The 20,874-nt window shown below is 37.7% G+C and overlaps 1 protein-coding gene across 41 annotated transcripts in view; it reads left to right on the forward strand.

The window, feature by feature from the left end:
- The window catches only part of LOC147364665 (uncharacterized), a 523,181-nt gene that overhangs the window by 250,707 nt on the left and 251,600 nt on the right, over positions 1-20,874 (forward strand). For 4 of the 41 annotated variants that reach the window (XR_015134802.1, XR_015134805.1, XR_015134801.1 and 1 more), the window contains exons 7-9: positions 5,668-5,738; positions 6,444-6,555; positions 7,556-7,691. The exons of 27 other annotated variants lie outside the window; for them this stretch is intronic. Coding sequence is in view for 1 of the 14 variants with exons in the window: in XM_086321645.1 (XP_086177771.1) it covers positions 7,556-7,581 (26 nt within the window). In the remaining 13 variants the exon portion in view is untranslated. Of the gene's footprint in view, positions 1-5,667; positions 5,739-6,443; positions 6,556-7,125; positions 7,527-7,555; positions 7,853-20,874 lie in introns of those variants that run through there. 10 more of the 41 variants (XR_015134831.1, XR_015134833.1, XR_015134817.1 and 7 more) reach the window with 4 other exon arrangements.

The raw sequence follows: 20,874 nt of genomic DNA on the forward strand, positions 1-20,874 counted from the left end.
TTAACTTTACGTAAACACAGATTGTGTGTTAAATATGCAATGAAAGAGACTTTAATTATAGCGTCAAAACCTTGCATACTTATAAATGTAAGTATTTTACACACAGGCTTGTATTTGTTTTGATATAATGTAGTTTCACAGAGAAATTGGTGTTCAGATTATGATCTAAGCACATTTCTAAGCATTTGTTAAAACCTTGAGTGACATGTTGGATAACATAGTGAAAATTGACTGCAATTTCTCATATCTAATGATGGTTAATAGCTCAGAAAACAAGCTCAGAATTCACACTCTCGTAATGGGGATGTGCCACTGTCAAATCACTTAGATATAATTATGATTTTGTAATCATAATGACTAAGTGTGTGTAATTAACAAAACAACTTAGAGTGATATGAGAAGAAAATGCTGTGAAAATGTACGTGAGTGTTAAAAACAGAATGTGTGATATCAGTTAATTCTTATCTGAAAGCAGTATAATATGTATGTCTTTTGATTCTAGAGAAAAATATCTAAAAAAACCAAACTAAAACAAAACAACCAAAACCCAAACCCAGTCTGATGCACATAGTGAAAATATAGTGGATGGATGTCTCTTGCAGTTAAACTCATGTCCTTGGAGTATATAATTTGTTTTAAGGTATTTCACAAAGCTGCAGTGAGGTACTAAAAATGTGTTGAGCTTCAGATTCTCCATATTAACATTGGATGCTAATTTATGGGTTTCATTTTTGCAACTATTTTTGAACCCATGTTGGGTACCAGTGAAGAGAAGAGGAAGAAAGGAAAGATGAATTGAATGAAGATAACCCTGAAGTATGACACTTGAGATTTGACCGAACATTAATAAAATCTGGTATTACCTGCCCCTCTGAAAGAAACAGGAATATGAGATGGTAAAGGGTTTGGTTTGGTAATGGTCTTCATCATCCAGTCGTTGTTCAGTCGCTAAGTTGTGTCTGACTCTCTGCAACCTCATGAACTGCAGTATGCCAGGTTTCCCTGTCCTTCACTGTCTCCCTGAGTTTGCTCAAACTTATGCCCGTTGAGTCAATGATGCCATCCAACCATCTCATCCTCTGTCGCCCTCTTCTCCTCTTGTCCTCAATCTTTCCCAGCATCAGGGTCTTTTCTAATGAGTCTGCTCTTTGCATCAGGTGGTCAAAGTATTGGGGCTTCATCTTCAGCACCAGTCCTTCCAATGAATATTCAGGGTTGATTTCCTTTAGGATTGACTGCTTTGATCTCCTTGCTATCTAAGGGATTATCAAGTCTTTTCCAACACCACAGTTTGAAAGCATCAATTCTTCAGTGCTCAGCCTTCTTTATGGTCCAACTCTCACATCCGTACATGACTACGGGAAAAAACATAGCTTTGACTATATAGACTTTTGTCGGCAAAGTAGTGTCTCTGCTTTTTTATGCACTGTTTAGATTTGTCATAGCTTTTCTTCCAAGGAGCAAACATCTTTTAATTTTGTGGCTGCAGTCATCATCTGCAGTGATTTTGGAGTCCAAGAAAATGAAATCTGATACCTTTTCTACTTTTTTCCCCTTCTATTTGCTGTGAAGTGATGGGACCTGATGCCATGATGTTAGTTTTTGAATGTTGAGATTTCAGGCAGTTTTTTCACTCTCCTCTTTTACCTTCATTAAGAGGCTCTTTAGTTCCTCTTCACTTTCTGCCATTAAAGTGGTGTCATCTCCATGTCTAATTCCAGCTTGTGAGTCATCCAAGCTTGACATATTCCTTTCCCAATTTGAATCAGTCCATTGTTCCATATCCAGTTCTTACTGTTGCTTAAATCAGTTACCTGATTTTAATTGTCATTGAACTTTAGTCTGCTCCTTTGACTTCCACTCACTTTTTCTTACTATTAATTTTTATGTATATGATATTTGAATTTCTAACTATAAGTTAATGTATCTGTATTTCTGTTGTTGTTGTTTAGTCATGAAGTTGTGTTTGACTCTTAGTGACCTGTCCCTTTAGGAAACAAAATCCTAAAAGTCAGAAGAAAGGTATGTTTTTCTTATTCTGATTTCTTCAAAAATCCCATAGAAGATGATTAATACACATTTGGTAAATCTTTTAAAAAAATTTCTACCTAAACCTTCTGTTCTCCAAAAAGGCAGTAAATGAAACTCTTTGTAGAGTACTTTGTTTTCCAAAGTGCTTAGATATTTATGCTACTTAAAAGTCATTAACAGGTTAGATAACTTTTCAAACACTAGGATTAACCTTCCACTTAAAGAATCAAGACACTTTATTATGTATTTCCCCCTTTGCCCAGTAAAGTATTTAGCATAACACATACTTCAGAAAATATTTTCTCATCCTTACCATCTCAGAATTCTTCTTACTTCTTTCCTTAGAGTTCTTGCTGTTAGATGTTGGTAATATAATGAGCAATTTACTGTCTGTACATCTGACACAGATATTCCTCTTAAGGAGAGAACTGTCCCTGCTTGAGAACAGAGTTCCCTAAGAAGCTTCGGGAAGAGAATGACCCTCTGAAATCCTAAGTGTCAAATGGGAAACCACACTCATGTGCCAGGAGGTGAGGGAATAATCAAATGCTGGCTCAAGATGGTACAGTCAAGTGATATAATATTGGCATAATACAGACTCATAGATCAATGGAGCAAAATAAAGAGCCCAGAAATAATGACATATATATGACCATGCATATATGGTCAATTAATTTTTGACAAAGACACCAAGAGTAGATAATGGAGAAATTGTACTTTCTTTAACAAATGGTGTTGGGAAAACGGGACAGCCACATGCAAAAGAATAAAATGGAGTCCCTGTTTTATACCATACACAAAAAATCAACTTATCACAGATTAGTGACTTGAAAGTAAGACCTGAAACTGTAAAATTCCTAGGGGAAAACAGGAGACTTAGTTCCTTGCTATTGATTTTAGCAGTCATTTTTTGGATTTGACACTGAGTGCAAAGGCAGTAAAATCAAGAATAAACACATGGGACTGAATCAAACTAAAAATTCTACAGAGCCAAAGAACCAACAAAATGAAGAGACAATCTGTGGAATGGAAGAAAATATTTGCAAACCATACATGAGATCAGGGGTTGATAACAAAATATATTGGTACAACTCAACAGCAAAATAAATACTAAGTTTAAAAATTGGGCTGAGGATCTGAATAGACATTTTCCCAAAGAAAACATATAAATGGCCAATAGGTACAGGGAAAGGTGCTCAACATCACTAACCAAGGAAATACAAATTAGACTACAATAATTTATCACCTCACACCTGTTGGGACATCTATTATCAAAAAAACAAGAGATAGCAAATGCTGGTGAAAATGTGGAGAGAAGGGATCCCTCCTACACTGTTGGTGGGAGTGTAAACTGGTACAATCTCTAGGGAAAACAATATGTATGTTCCTCAAGAAATTAAGGATAGAACTACCATATGGTCTAGCAATTGCACTTCTGGATGTATATTCAAAGAAAATGAAAGCATGATACCAAAGAGATATCTATACATTCATTGAATTCAGTGTAGTATTATTCATAGTAGCCAAGATATGGAAACAATCTAAGTGTCCATCCATGGAAAAGTGGATAAAGAAGATGTGATGTGCGCGCATGCACGCGCGCGCGCGCGCGCACACACACACACACACACACACACACGATGGGATATTCAGCCATGATAGGAAATCCTGCCATTTCAGATAATAGACCTTGAGGGCATTATGTGAGCCATATAGAGAAAGACAAATGGTATCACTTGTATATGAATTCCTAGGGAAAAAATTCAATTTCTAGAAACAATGTAGAATAGTGGCTGCCGGGGGCTGGGAGTTAGAAGAAATGGGGAGAGATTGGTAAAGCATATAAATTTTTCACTTATAAGATGATTAAGTTCTCAGGGTTTGATGTATAGCATAATGACTGTAGTTGATAATACTGCTGTATAATTGAAATTTGCTAATCAGTCTCAAAGTAACTGGATGACACAATTTCATTCCTTTTTAGGTATGAATGATGGTGGGGAATCTTTTCACAATGTTAACTCATCATATTGTATACACTTTTATATTGCAAGGTTTTTTTTTTAACAATAAATACATGTTTATTGTATGTTATTAAAAATAAATATTTTAATACAATAAAGAGGATGGAAAACTTACAAATAAATGGCAGAGTCAAAGGGTTACAGAGTGTTGGCTGCCCATTTCTCTGATGGGGCTAGGCTCTTCATTCTTGATTTTGAGGGCAGTTGGTGGGGGAGGTCATCTTTGTATCTCTTTTAGGTAACTCTTCATTTGTGAAGCAAAAACTCAGATTATATCATATGTTGACATCCAAATAGTTTTATCTAAATCCAGTTCCAAAAAGCTTCAAATTACTGTACTCTCAGATTGTGGCATGATAATGTCACTCTCTATTTCTGACATTGTAGTGAATTTTTAATCTTTTGTGAAATTCTGTGGCATTTGGAGAAAAACTGAGAATGGATTTTGTGGGGAATGGAAGTTTAAAATGTCTGATTAAAGAATTGCATGAGTCTATTTAAATAAAACCAGTGGGTATGTGTATGTGTCTGTGCATAGAGATACAGAGAAGAGGAAAAATTATTGCTTAAAGGATAGATACTCAAATGTAAAGGCTTGTTTGTCGGATGTGGCCTTATTCTGAGTGTGAGAAATTTTAAATATTTTTCTTCCCTATTTGTTCTAATTGTATTTCTTGGAAATGAGATGGTGGCATGTCTTCCTTCTACTAATATCTGGATAAGATTGCTTAGAGCTTCCCATTCCATACAATGTGTTTTTCAAAGATCTCTTGAAGGGTTTATATTATGCTCACATCTGATGTGAAACTATTTCCTCAGAATTAATTCAGGAATTGAATCACCCTTCTTTGCTTGCTTCTTTTACTCTACCATGTGGAATCCCAAATATGAACCTTCAGCACAGTATTCATAAAAGCTATTGTCTTAGGGCAGATGTATGTGATAGACTCTACTGATAATCTACAGTGGGTTATGGACAGATTTATTCTACAGAAGTGCCATTTCAAATTAGGAAATTTTTTTTCATCCTCTGTAACCCGAGGTTTCTTCATCAGTGGTATCACCACTTATAGATTCTGGCCATACACCATCCTGACTGCCTTTCTCTTTCCCCCTTTCCAGTTCTTCTCTTTTTGTCCCTGGATAGCACAGGAAACTCCATACTCTTCTTACTGTTTTTTCTTTTGTAAAGCAAAGTGCTTTTGCTCAGCTTCTAATCACAAAACTCATTAAGGTGTTCAAAACAAAAAGACTTCCTTTGGAAAGAACTATCAGAAATTGTGATCCAAAAAATAGCACTTTCCCCTCCTAATACTCCTTTCATAAGAAGAATAATGATTAAGATGGTTTTATTATTTTCTACCAATCTCTCCCCTTGCTCTAGAAGGTAGATGATAGAATAAAAGCAGGCTCTTAATTTTATTTGTATCAAGCAGTCCAAGGTCAATAGCTTTTTAGAAATGTAGATCGCATGAGAGCAGCCTGTCTGAAGGCATCCTGGTCAGAAAGCTATAATGGCCACATCTTAGAAGGTTGCTATTCCTGTTTTGGAGGAAAAAGTGAAAAATTCATGGGCAAAAGGAAAAAGTATACATTTCTTTTATTCTTCTAGATGAAATTTTGGACATCTTTTACAAAGTTGAACTTTTAGAATTAAAGCAGCAAGTCACGAGTGTCTGTCAGGTATGGGCACATACTTTGTAACTCTACAAGGGGAAACCTATTTCTACTTGTTCTAACTATTTAGTTTCTGGTTGTAAGACATGAAGGAGGCTCAAAGATGGATTAGATAGATAAGAACACAAGCGTTCTGTATCGGAATTTATTTTGAATTTTGTTTGGCTATAGGTGAGATTTCTGTTATGAGCTGACCTTGATGTAAGATCGTACTCAGAACTTTTGTTTCCAAGAGCTATTCTGATGTCACTTGGTGTCCACAGCATGATTTACTAATGTGGTGGCATCATCTCTGTGACTTATAATCATGTGCTTTTGCCCACTATTGTGAGGCATTGGGCTTGGGAAGTCCTCTGGGCTCTGGAAATAAGCATTTCAGATATGATGTTCTTTATGGACAATTTTTGTTCTATTCTCCAGCCTGCATTTCCTCATTCATTACTTAGAAATAACTGCTAAAATTCTAGAACTCATTATTATCTTTCTCTTTCTTTAGTACAATATTTCCCATACTTTGGAGTGCTATTAAAAATTCAGTTTTCTGGGCTTCACCTTAGACCTCCTGATTCCTGAATCAGACTCTGGTAACTAGTCATATGATCGGAGGCCCTCTCCACCTTCACCAGGCTTGAGTTTGAAGGGCCCATGGTAAGGAGAGAGGAATCCTGGCACCCCTCTTTAGAAATGTGTGACTATAACATTTTTTTTCAGATTTGGACTTCAGAAATAGCTATGAAACTGCAGCAAAGTTCTGTTTAACATTGTGTTTATGGAGTAGCTCTTCTTTTCCTGGTTTCAAAGACTTTTTTCCATTTGTATACAGGTATGGTACCAAACTTGTCAAATAATTTTCCAGGACTTATTGAGAGGACCACTGCTTTTTAATTTGAGTAATTACTGACTATAGGTCAATGTTTCTAATAATTTCTAACTTGAATCAATGTTGTATTCTCCACTCATAGACTCATAATATTAAAGAATCATTGATTTTCCTGGTTTTTGTATTTTTTAACATGCAGATTGATTTGTGAGCATTTTAGTTAGTATTAATATATTACATCTATAGTCAATAGGTGAGATTGACCTAGTGTTCTTTTTTTTCTTGAACTATGTTTTTTTTTTTTTTTAAATTTTAACACCATGGTTATGCTAGTTTTGTAAATACCATTTTGGAGGCTTTATGTGTTCTGTGCTCTGAAAAAGTTCATAAAGCACTGGAATTTTCTGTCTCAATTCTGATAGTATTGCATCACAGTAGGATTTGGGGGTCTGTGGGAATAGGAAGGTCATTCTGGGTGAGGCTGGGTCAGGATAGGCTGTTTAAAATGTAAGCTTGGTACCCACAGTACTCAGAATATTCCAGTCTTTTTAGTCCTATATACCTTCATTTCAGCAGCTACTAGATACTTGGAGAGGATCATAAAGAAGCAGGTGCTCCTTTTGGATGAAAACAAAGTGTGCCTTTTCCATCCCAGGAAGAAGGATGAAAGAGCTCAAACTTTCCTTTGACACACAGTGCCGCAAAAGTTTGAAAGATCATTTTGCCTTGCCATGTTGCTATGGTAACCTGGCTTTCTGTAGCTAATTGTGTGCTTGCTTTTTTCTTTCTTTCCAAGTAGAATGAATTGTACTCATGCTCAACTTTTTAGCAGCAAAAGTAAGGCACCCAGAAATATGGACTGACCATTCTGTATTTATGGACATTTGCACTTAAGAATAATTATTAATTATACATGGGAGTGCAGAACTGTGAATTCAAGAGTCTTCAAAGTAAACCAGAACATTTTCTATTTATCTTATTGATGTTTTTTGTTCTCCTGCAGCAACTGGCTTTTGGCTTAAAAGATGAAGGTGATGTGGTTAAGTTTTGTTCCTTTCCGAAGGCATCCAGCCAAGAAGTGAAGCCATAGGAATGCATGTTTGCAGCAAATCGTGGCTTAAGCACGATCCTGCTCAATGGTAATTGAGTATTCCTGTGGTAAGACATGGAAGTAAATTGAAATGGGGCTGTAATTTAAAATTATGAGCAATTCATGCCCTACTTCCAATGATTCTGTCATAAATAAGCCCTCTTTTGGTCTGATATAATTTTGTTTTTTAAAAACTCCTGTATCATAAAATGGGTGGATATCTTTTATTTTCTCATGAAACTAAACCCTTTGTTTAATTTTGAGAAAAATTAGCAAAGAGCCTAAGAAAAATGCCGTCTACAAGTAGGTCATGTAGCTGCAGTAGGTTATTATGAAGCTATTCCATTCAGTGAGTTGTGATTAGTAAATATGGAATCACATTTGGCAAAGATCTAGAGCGCTAACTACCAGGTCATACAATAGCTAACATGAATTATACCTACAATTCTGAGGACGTATCATTTCTCCTTGAACGTAAATAGTCTTATTTATTTTAAAATGAGAGTAATGAACTAGCCTTGGGTAATTGTTATAACTTTGAAATTCAAAGAAGCAAGTGATAGTGACACAGTCACTATTCATAGGCAGATGATATATTGTTTTATATTATAAACTTGGATGAACCAAATTGCAGTAAGCTGTATTCTTCAGCAAAGGAGAGCAATTTATTTCAGTTGAAGAGATGAGGTAGTTTCTGAATGAGGGAACTAATATCTGTGAGTGCTATATGTCCTATATTTTAAATCTATAATCTCACTTTATCATCATCATAGCTTCAGTAAGTAGTTGGAATTGAATGCATTTTGCAAATGTGTGAACTTGAGGCCCGGAAAGTTTAAACCATTTGCCCAAGTTCACAGAAGTAGGAGCTAGTCAAAAGAGGGACTCAGATACTAGTCCGTTGGTCTCTGAAATGTGTTGGTGCCTTTCATGAATGATGAGGTATACATGAATGTTTATGAAAAAGATGGCAATGTTCATTGTGTTCTTTTAAGTTGATCTGTAAAAAGAGTACAACCAAGTATAGTTAAGGCCTCAAGGGGAATCATTTCAAGGAATCTCTCTCTGCCATTTTTTATACCTCTCTCTGGTTCTGCCATAAAATGAGAAACAGTGATCTGACTTGTCATCATAGTTCACTTTACTGCTTCAGCTCAATTTCTGGAAGAGGGGCTTTCAAAGGGGTGGAAGTGTGGCATATGTGGGCATGGTTTACACATTTTTCCACTTATTCCTTCTATGCCCTTAAGTAGGAGGTGGCTTTAGAGTGTTTTCCAGCTGATTAATAAAGTAGGACTTCACTTCCATTTACTTATCATTATTCTGTAAACCTACCTTCCTGGGGTCCACATAGGGAAGAATGGCTGTGATCTGGGGGCAGATTTCAGGTCCTCTTGTCAATACCACGTGGAAGCACACCAGTACCCCCTATTTATAATGGAATAAAAAGTGAAAATTTCAACAAATATGTCTTGTAATCATCTATTGCGGAGAAGGCAATGGCACCCCACTCCAGTACTCTTGCCTGGAAAATCCCATGGATGGAGGAGCCTGGTGGGCTACAGTCCATGGGGTCGCTAAGAGTCGGACACAACTGAACAACTTCACTTTCACTTTTCACTTTCATGCATTGGAGAAGGAAATGGCAACCCACCCAGTGTTCTTGCCTGGAGAATCCCAGGGATGGGGGAGCCTGTTGGGCTGCCGTCTATGGGATTGCACAGAGTTGGACACGACTGCCGCGACTTAGCAGCAGTAGCAGTAGCAGCAATCATCTATTGAGTTGTGGTTGGAATTCCAAGAAGAAAAAAAGTATGAGAAGAATGTTGACATGAAGGAAATTAGAAGGAACCTATGTGGTGGGTGAGAATTCTACCTACACAAATTAGACAATACAAATAGAAGCTTAAAAAGACTTGCTTATGGAGGTAACGATTGAATTCAGGATGTGCAGGGAATCAGACCCATCTCCTCTGATAACCATTGACCCAAGGGCCCTATTAATATAGCAGCTGTACAGAAGGGCTTCAGTAGAATTCTGCTGGGAGCTGCTAGCCCTTGGAAGCTTTGTCCAGTCTTAAATCTTTAACCACTACAGTTTGACAGAATTTTTGGCCCAGAAATCTGAGCCCTCCTAATCTGGTATTGTACCTCTCCCAGTGCCCTATATTTGGACTATGCAATCCTAGAAAAATAAAAAATAAATTGAGCACAAAGAAAGAACAAAAAAACTCATCTGGATGCTTTTGTGTTGACTTCAGGATGATCATTTGTATTTTAAATGTTTGTAATATATAAGGCAATGTCATATCAAAGTACATATATAGTGTTTAATTCATTTGATTTAATAAAGAATTATGCATTATGCACTTAAGTAAGTACTTACCAGGGAGGTGAAGTACTCACAAATCAAATATATTAAATGTATAAACCCAGCTTGAAATGTTGAAAGGAATTAATCTAAGTTAGGAATAGATTGCTTGTGTGTGTGTGTGCTTAGTCACTCAGTGGTGTCTGACTCTTTGTGACTCCATGGACTGTAGCCCACCAGGCTCCTCTGTCCATAGGGATTATCTAGGCAAGAACACTGGAGTGGGTTGCCATGCCCTCCTCCAGGGCATCTTCCCAACCCAGGGGTCAAACTCGGGTCTCCCGAATTGCAGGTGGAGCCACCAGGGAAGACCATAGATTGCTTAGGAGAGTTAATTTGCTTGATTTGTGTTAATGAAACAGTTTTCAAAAATAAGGAGTCAGACTGTATGGATTCAAATTTCGGGGGTATTGATTTTGTACAATTTACTTCACCACCTTTTGACTCAGTTTCCTCATTTGTTAAAGGAAATTTGTTGTTCAGTTTGCTCAATCGTGTCCAACTCTTTGTGACCCCATGAATTGCAGCACACCGGGCTTCCCTTCCTCTACTGTCTCCCAGAGTTGGCTCAAACTCATGTCTATTGAGTCACTAACGCAATCCAACCATTTCATCCTCTGTCAGCCCCTTCTCCTCCTGCCCTCAATCTTTCCCAGCATCAGGTCTTTCCCAATGAGTCAGCTCTTTGCATCAGGTGGTATTGAAATATTGCAGCTTCAGCATCAGGCATTCCAGTGAATATTTAGGGTTGATTTCCTTTAGGATTGACTGGTTTAATCTCCTTGCTGTCCAAGGGACTCTTAAGAGTCTTCACTAGCACCACAATTCAAAAACATCAATTCTTCAGTGCTCAGCCTTCTTTATGATCCAACTCTCAAATCCATACATGACTACTGGAAAAACCATATCCTTGTCTATACAGATCTTTGTTGACAAAGTAACGTCTCTACTTTTTAACACGCTGTCTAGATTTGTCATAGCTTTTCTTCCAAGGAGCAAGCGTCTTTTAATTTCATGGCTGTGATTTTGGTAGTAGTAAATAATAGTAGTAAAATAATTTTACCTACTTCATTGGGTGGTTGGGAGGATAAAGAGAGTTAAGACATACATAAGAACTGCTTGGAGTAGAGCATGGTGTATTGTAAGCCTTATAAACATGCTTGCTATTGTTTTTTTTTAATGTAAATTTATTTATTTTAATTAGAGGCTAATTACTTTAAGCAGAGTGAGAACAAACATTTTTGTTCTTACCTTTAGCTTTGTACCTCCCTCAGGGAAGTATTATGTGTTCTTCATCAGCTCCACCGACATCAGAGTAAGTCCTTTCTCACATGCCCTAATCACTACTTCTGCTTCATAACACTTATACATAACACTAAGTGGCATGTATAAGTGTGTGTGTGTGTGTGTGTGTGCATACACGCGCCATTTTGTGGTTGAAAAAACACAATCCTAAGACTGAAATGAATACCAATTTATGAGTTTTACTTGCTTTTCTTGAACTCTATGCTAGGGTCTACATAATCACAGTGTTAATTACTAATTCACTATTTCCTCCCCCATTCACTTCCCTCACATTTCTTAAAGTCTGCTCACATACCTTTCTTCGCTTACACTTTCCCCAGCCTGAGACTCATTCTGCAACTTTTTCCTTTCCTCATTCTTTTGTACTGAAAAAGCCCAGAGGCCTATTCTGGCAAGATTGAGCCTTTCTCAAAGGATGGAGAGGATAAGAACCTGAATAGAAACATTAAAAAGTGCTTACTAAGTCCTTGTTGAATAATTCAGTGGGGTTTTTTTTGAGTCATTTATTATTAGGGATGCTGGCTTTTTTGTTAAAAATTGTTGAATAATTTTTGTTGATTAGAGTAGGACCTATCAAATTGATATACTTGATCTGATTATTCAAGAGAAATAGCATTTTTCAAGTAAACCCAAGTGAAGTACTTTAGTACCTTCAGGGTACAACTTGGGGAGTTCTTTTTCTAGTTGAAAAGAGCTAATGCTTTTTCAGGTGTACTGTGTGCTTAGATTGTTACATAAATTTAACTTATTTTCTCATGTCTGCAGTGAAGGTAGTTATTCTTCCCATTTTATAACTAGGAACTGAACTTCAGGGATGTTAAGTGATTAGCCAAAGGCCATAAGACTGTACGTGATAGGTCAGGGGTCTGAACCTAGGTTCAGAGATCTTAAGTTTACATATTTTTACATCCTACCACATCTGGGGATGTAGGCAAGTAGGAATCTTTGCCTCAGCTTGGTAAACTCTTAGTTTGAAAACATTCTGTACAGTAGTCTCCCTTATTCACAGTGGGTATATTCCAAGACCCCCCAGTGCATGCCGAGATAGTATCTAACCCTATATATACTGTGTTTTTTTTCTATACATACATATTCATGATAGTTTAATTTATAAATTAGACACAGTTATCTTCCTGACCCAGGGATCCAAAAGAGATTAACAGTAATAATAAATAATTATTAAATAAATAAACACAATAAGAGAGTAGCCAATAATAAAACAGAACAATTGTAGCAATACACTGTAATAAGTTACATGAATGCAGTGTCTCTCTCGAAATGTCTTATTGTACACGTTTAATGCCTTTTCCATCTGAACTAAGCACTTATGTCCTATGGCTATGACTTTTGAAGTTTGAGGTGCAACAGTAAAACAATCACGAACTTCTTTTTCCTTTTCACAACTTTATGGACTGAAGATTCATTCTTATTGTAGATATTAGCAACCTCACCATATGATATTTTTTTCCTTATTAAGTTGAGAACTTTTACCTTTTCACTTAAAGGGAAGTGCATTATGACTTCTCTCTTTCTTTCTTTCTACTAAAGTAACAGCTTCTCTTTGGCTGAATTGCCAGTATTACAACTCTTTCACTTTGAGGCCATTATTAAGTAAAATAAGGACTGCTTGAACAGAAGCACTGTGGTACCTTGACAGTCATCGGATAAGCAACACAGCTTCTTCTTGTTTAGTCGCTCAGTCATGTCTGACTCTTTTGCAACCTGATGAACTATAGCCTGCCAGATTCCTCTCTGCCCGTGGGATTTTCCAGGCAAGAACACTGGAGAGGGTTTCCTTTTCCTCCTCCAGGGGATCTTCCTGACCCAGAGATTGAACCCGCATCTCCTGCACTGCGGGTGGATTCTTTAACACTGAGCCGCCTGTGAAACCCCAGACAGCTAGTCATTGCCTATTGGGCAATAAAGGGTTGATCCACATTCCTGGCAGGATGGGCAGAACCACAGAGATTTCAACGCACTGCTCAGAATGGGACACAATTTAAATATATGAATTGCTTATTTCTGAGATTTTCCATTTAATGTTTTTTTAATTTGGTTGAGAGTTTAGCTGAAACTGCAGAAAGTGAACCCGTGGACAAGGAGGTGACTGTATACTAGTCTCCAATCAGTGTGTAAATTACTTAATGGGTTAATCTGAGGGAAGCTGGAGTCCCAAAGAATGGTTCAGTTTTTTTTTTTTGTCTTGTTTTTCTGTACTCACTGTGTCCCTTTTCTCATCTTTTCTAAGTAACATAGAAAGTTTTTTTTTTTTTTTTTTTTTACCAATTTCTATATTGTAAGACTCCCTGTTCACATAAAATTATTCAAATTTAGCACATTTATTTCCAAATAAGTTTTGAGATACAAGCATTGCAGAAAACTTATGTTTAGTTAAAAACACCAGTGGATATTGAAACATTCTTGGTTGTAAGTAGAGATCTGAGAATGTTATTATGTAAATATAATGGAAATTTTTATTTTTTATGCTTGTAAGAATACATTTCTGAAGATATTCCAGGAGGGTACTCACATGAGTAAGAAAAATCCTGAGAAGTGAGGAAAGCAGACCCCTCTTACTTTTTGTTTGTATTGTTAAATATTATCAATTCACAATGAATTAAAAGAGCCTAGAAAATCTTTTCATTTAGGAACTGAAGTTTATAACACTTTTTTTGAAATAAGTTTTCACTGTAGCAGAAAAATAACCATCTAACAGACTATAAAAGTGAAATAGGTTAACTTGGTCCAGAAGCTGAGCACAATTTAGACAGTGGTTGGAAGTGAATTGCAGCCAAATTGAGAGCTCTGTTTCCTTTGTTGGGGGAGCAGGGCAGGAGCAGGACCAGCTCATAAGTGACTGAGTAGTTGTAACTGGAAGTTGTGAGGGAAGTTGTGGGGTTGTAGTGACAGACAGGGGACTTCGCTGGTGACTCAGATGGTAAAGAATCTGCCTGCAGTGTAAGAGACCCAAGTTTTATGCCTGAGTTGAGAAGATCCTCTGGAGAAGGGAATGGCTACCCACTCCAGTAATCTTGCCTGGAAATTCCATGGACAGAGGAGCCTGGCAGGCTACAGTCCATGGGGTTGCGAAGAATCAGACACAACTCTCCACTTTCATTTTCACTTTTCAGTGACTGATGGGGCTCACATGGCATACCGAGGAACAGAGTGCACAAAAATGTAATTCTTCAGAATGGAATGAAGAAGAGAGTTACATTAGAATATCAGTAAGTTTTATTACAGAAAAAGAAATTTTAAAAATTAAGCAGTATGCACACAGTGATTGGAAATTAGAAAAAATTAATCTTATATAAACATATTAAAGAGGACTATAGATTTTAAAATTTGAGAACTGGCATCTTTAGATGATTTTATTGGCTTCCAGCAAACGTTTATTTGAAACATTAGACTTGATAGGTTTTTCTCTTTTCCTTCCTGAACTCTTACCGTTTACATACAAGCTATGCCACTGAAACTGGTTGAATAGTTTCAGTGGCTCAAGTGACAGGAGAAGAATGTTGAATAATGTTAAACGACATTACATTTTGCTATATTGAGCCATCTATCTGTTGTTATCTTGATAATAGAAGAAATGTTGAAAATATTATCAGAAACTGGGAATTACAGGCACCAGCTCCTAGCTTTCCTCAAGGAAATGAAAGATTTGGTTCACAGATCCAGCATCTTAACTTTTCTAAGGGTGCTCCCCAGAGGACAGGCTGCTGTCTCCCCAGTCTTGCAGGTTTCAGGGATATGGCACAGGCTAGCTGCCTTGGGGAGAGTGGAGAAGGCAGCTTGCTTTGATAGAAGACATAGCACCTCCACTCAGCTCAGTAAAGGGCAAGTGGACAAAAACCGTGGCTGCCCACTTCTCCCTGGGGAAGGAAAGCGTTTATTCAGGCATCTAATATTACAGCTCTTCTGGGAGCTGGTCAAAGGCTTTGCTTCTGACTTTCCTGTCCCAGAGTGCTGATGGCACCTGGCATAACCTAGCTGCCTGGGGATCAGTGAGAACGGAGCTGGAGATTTGGGTTGGGAGTTGCCATATCCCTTTCCCCCTGGTTCAGGAAGAGCAAGTGGTCAGAAAATTCTCATCCATTGCTTTTGGGAATGTAAAATAATACAGCCACTTTGGAAGACAGCTTCTTAAAAACCAAACATAATGTTACCATAAGATCTGGCAGCTGTGTTCCTTGGTAATTGCCCAAAGTAGTTGAAAATTTATGTCCATGCAGAAACCTGTACATAAGTGTTTATTGCAGCTGTATGTATAATTGCCAAAACCTGAAGTCAGCCACAGTGCACTTCAGCTTCGTTGTTGTTCAGTTGCTAAGCATTTTCCAACTCTTTGCGACCCCATGGAATGCAGAACACCAGGCTCCTGTCTTCTACCGTCTCTTGGAACTTGCTCAAATTCATATCTACTGAGTTGGTGATGCTATTGAATGATCTCATTCTCTGCCACCCCCATCTCCTTTTGACATCAGTCTTTACCAGTATCAGGGTCTCTTCCCATGAGATGACTCTTTGCATTAAGTGGCTGAAGTACTGGAGCTTCAGTTTCAGCATCAGTCCTTCCAGTAAATATTCAGGGTTGATTTCCTTTAGGATTGACTGGTTTGATCTCCTTGCTGTTCAAGGGACTCTCGAGAGTCTTCTCCAGCATCACAGTTCTAAAACATCAGTTCTTTAGTTCTCAACTTTCTTGATGGTCCAACTCTGACATCTGTACATGGCTACTGGAAAAACCAAAACTTTTACCATCTGGACTTTAGTAGGCAAAGTCATATCTCTGCTTCTTAATACAATGATATGCTGTCTAGGTTTGTCATAGCTTTCCTTCCAAGGAGTAGGAGTCTTTTAATTTCATGGCTCAGACACCATTCGTGGTGATTTTGGAGCCCAAAAAAATGGTCTGTCACTGCTTCCTCTTTTACCCTCTTTTCCCCTCTTGATGCCATGATCTTAGTTTTTTGAATGTTGAGTTTCAAGCCAACTTTTTCACTTCCTCTTTTTCACCCTTATCAAGAGGCTCCTTAGTTCTTCTTCACTTTCTGCCATTAGAGTGGTATCATCTACATATCTGAGGTGGTTGATATTTTTTCTGGAAATCTTAATTTCAGTTTGTGATTTATCCAGCCCAGCATTTTACACATGTACTCTACCTGTAAGTCAAGTAAGCAGAGTAGCAATATATAGCCTTGTCATACTCATTCCCCAATTTTGAACCAGGTTGCTGTCCCATGTCTGGTTCTAACTGTTGCTTCTTGACCCACACATAGGTTTCTGAGGATACAGATGAGGTGGTCTGGTACTTACATCTCTTTGAGAATTTTCCACAGTTTGTTGTGATCCACACTGCCAAAGGCTTTAGTGTAGTCAAGGAAGCAGAAGTAGATGTTTTTATGGAATTCCTTTGCTTTCTCCATGATCCAATGTATGTTGACAACTTGATCTCTGATTCCTTTGCCTTTTTGAAACCCAGCTTGTACATCTGGAAGTTCTTGGTTCATGTAATACTGAAGCCTAGCTTGAAGAACTTTGAGCATAATATTACTAGCATGTGAAATGAATGCAACTGATGGTAGTTTGAACACTCTTTGGCATTACCCTTCTTTGGGTTGGAATAAAAACTGACCTTTTCCAGTCTTGTGGCCATTGTTGACATAATTTCCAAATTTGCTGACATATTGAATGCAGCACTTTAACAGCATCTTTTAGGATTTGAAATAGCTTAGCTGAAATTCCATCACCTCCACTAGCTTTGTTCATAGTAATGCTTCCTAAAGCCCATTTGATGTCACACTCCAGGATGTTGGTTCTAGGTGAGTGACCATATCATTGAAGTTATCCAGGTCATTAAAACCTTTTTTGAATTGTTCTTCTGTGTATTATTGCCCCCTCTTCTTAGTCTCTTCTGCTTCTATTAGGTCCTCATGGTTTCTGTCCTTAACATGCCCATCCTTGCATGAAATATTCCCTTCATATCTCCAGTTTCTTGAAGAGATTTCTAGTCTTTCCCATTCTATTGTTTTCCTCTGTTTCTTTGCATTGTTCCTTGAAGGCCTTCTTATCTCTCCTTGTTATCTTTTGGAACTCTGCATTCAGTTGGGTATATCTTTTTTCCTTGTCTTTTGCTTCTCTTCTCCCCTCAACTATTTGTAAAGCCTCCTCAGACAACCACTTTGCCTTCTTGCATTTCTTTTTCTTTGGAATGATTTTGATCATTGTCTCCTGTACAATGTTATAAACCTCTTTCCACAGTTTTTCAGGCACTCTACCAGATCTAATCCCTTGAATCTATTCATCACCTCCACTGTATAATCATAGGGGATCTGCTTTAAGTTATACATGAACGGCCTAGTGGTTTTCCTACTTTCTTCATTTTAAGCCTGAATTTTGAAATAATGAGCAATAAGTAGCTCATTATCTAAGCCTCAGTCAGCTCCAGGTCTTGTTTTTGCTGACTATATAGAGTTTCTCCATCTTCAGCTGCAAAGAACATAATCAATCTGATTTTGTTATTGACCATCTGGGTGATGTCCATGTGTAGAGTTGTCTCTTGGGTTGTTGGAAAAATGGTGTTTGCTATGACTAGCTTGTTCTCTTCACAAAACTCTGTGAGCCTTTGCCTTGCTTCATTTTGTACTCCAAGGCCAAACTTGTCTGTTATCCCTGGTATCTCTCGACTTCCTGCTTTTGCATTCCAGTCCCCTATGATGAAAAGGATATCTCTTTGTGTGTGTGTGTGTGTGTGTGTTAGTTCTAGAAGATGTTGTAGGTCTTCATAGAACCATTGAACTTCAGCTTCTCTGGCATCGGGTGGTGGGGGCATAGATGTGGATTACTGTGGTGTTGAATGGTTTGCCTTGGAAATGAGCTGTTGTTTTTAAGGTTGCACCAAGGTACTGCATTTTGGACTCTTTTATTAACTATGAGGGCCACTCCATTTCTTCTAAGGGGTTCTTGTCCATAGAAGGCCGTTCATTTTAGTTCACTGATTCCTAAGATGTCGATGTTTAGTCGACATCAATCTTGCCATTTCCTGCTTGACCACATCCAATTTACCTTGATTCATGGGCCATATATTCCAGGTTCCTATGCAATATTGTTCTTTACAGTATCAGACTTTACTTTCACCATAGTACTGGTGGTGAAAGTAATTCAGTAGGTGATTGAATAAATAAACTGTGGTACAGCCAAACAATGATATTTTAGCACTAAAAAGGAATGAGCTGCCAAGCCATGAAAAGGCATAAAGGAACCATATATACATATGATTAAGTGAAAGTCAGTCTGAAAAGGCTACATGTAATATGATTCCAACAATATATATTAGATTCTGGAAAAGGCATGTGCTGTGCTATGCTTAGTTGCTACATTGTGTCTGACTCTTTGGGACCCCATGGACTGTATGTAGCCCTCCAGGCTCCTGTGTCCATGGGGATTCTCCAGGCAAGAATACTGGAGTGGGTTGCCATGCCCTCCTCTATGGAATCTTCCCAACCCAGGGATTGAACCCAGGTCTCCCACATCACAGAAGGATTCTTTATCACCTGAGCCCCTAGGAAAAGGCATGGAGACAACGAAAAGATCAGTGGTTTTCAGGGTGAAAAGGATGGTAGGTCAAGCACAGAGGATTTTTAGGGCAGAGAAAATACTCTGTATGATACCATAATCATGGATGCATGTCATTGTTCATTTCTCTAAACCTATAGAATATAAAATATCATGAATTGAACCATAATGTAAACTATGGGTTTGGGAGATGATGTGTCAATCTGGTTCATCAAGTGTAACAAATATACCACTCTGATAGGGCATATGGATAATGGGGAAGGCCATGTATCTGTGGGGACAGGGGCATATAGGAAACTTCTGCGCTTTCAATTTTGCTGTAAGCCTGCAAGTAGTCTAAAAAATAATGTCTTAATAAAGAACAAATAAAACTAGCACAGAAATGCAGGGAATGCCAGATTCCAGGTGACTAGCAAAAGTATTTTAAGGAATGCAGTTGTATTTTATATAAACTGGTTTATTTAAATTTTAAATAGGTGAAAAGCATTATTTTTTCAGCTGGGGATTCATTTGTGGCAGACAAGGGTCCAATCACATGACCTTTTTGACTTTTAAATAACATACTGTAATTTTGATGACTATTACTGAATGTGACGTGTGTGTGCTTATGCACCGGTTGTAAGAAATAACCATGTAGAATGCAGCTGTCATAAAAAAAAAATGTGCTTAATCATTTTCATTTGATGGATAAGAAAATTATGCCTCTGAACTGTGAATTACAAGATCTCTTGGGAATAAACTATTTGACACAAATGTGACATTTGAAAATGAACTTGCATTAATAGTGTGATGATTCTGCCAGGTTTCACTGGAATTGTCGATAGTAAATTGGAAAAGAGCTGGGACTAACTTTGCACCCGCTGCAGTATCTGTGCTGCTCCTTATCAGGCTCAGTGTCAAATAAACTTCATGAAGATTTAAAGCCTTAGAGATAAGCATGCAATTGAAAATGCTCTGCTATTATGCATTTAAGGCAATGTGATCCTAACTGGTCTCTAAATGGAATTTTAAATGACTGGAACCATTGGGAACTAATTTTCTGGGTTGAATGCTGATTTTCAGGGATCATTCTTATTACAGTTCATTGTAATATTCCATTTAAAAATATTTAGAATTATTTTAAGTGATTTTATAGTTTGGGATTATTGGTAAGAAGATACAAAGTGATTTCTATGGCACAGGCTTATTAAAACCAGCTTATGTTGCTGGTTTTCCTTACCCATAAGAGTTGTTGCCTAGCAAGAATTGTAAGTATGAAAACACCTGATTCCATTTGGCATGCCTGTGATCTGCTTATGGCTTAGACCCAGAGACAAGTGACTTTTGTAAGCAGTCATCTACTGTGTGCCCTGAAATGATGATTTTTTTAAAAAAATTATTTCACTGAAGTATGGTTGATTGCCAGGAGAAATATCGATGACCTCAGATATGCAGATGATAGCACACTTACGTCAGGGAGTGAAGAAGAACTGAAGAGTCTCTTGATGAAAGTAAAAGAGGAGAGTGAAAAAGCTGGCTTAAAACTCGAAAAGTAAGATCATGGCATCCTGTCCCATCACTTCATGGGAAACAGATGGGGAAACAGTGGAAACAGTGTCAGACTTTATTTTTCTGGGCTCCAAAATCACTGCAGATGGTGACTGCAGCCATAAAATTAAAAGACATTTGCTCCTTGGAAGAAAAGTTATGACCAACCTAGACAGCATATTAAAAAGCAGAGACATTGCTTTTCCAACAAAGGTCTGTGTAGTCAAAGTTATGGTTTTTCCAGTAGTCATGTGTGGATGTGAGAGTTGGACTATAAAGAAAGCTGAGTTCTGAAGAATTGATGCTTTTGAATTGTTGGTGTTGGAGAAAACTCTTGAGAGTCCCTTGGACTGCAAGGAGATACAACCCATTCATCCTAAAGCAAATCAGTCCTGAATATTCATTGGAAGGACTGATACTGAATATGAAATTCCAATATTTTGGCCACCTG

The sequence above is a fragment of the Bos grunniens genome, chromosome 10 (genome assembly GCF_055505025.1).
Source record: "Bos grunniens cultivar Pamir isolate PY7600 chromosome 10, Bosgru_T2T1.0, whole genome shotgun sequence".
NCBI classification, from domain to species: Eukaryota; Metazoa; Chordata; class Mammalia; order Artiodactyla; family Bovidae; genus Bos; species Bos grunniens.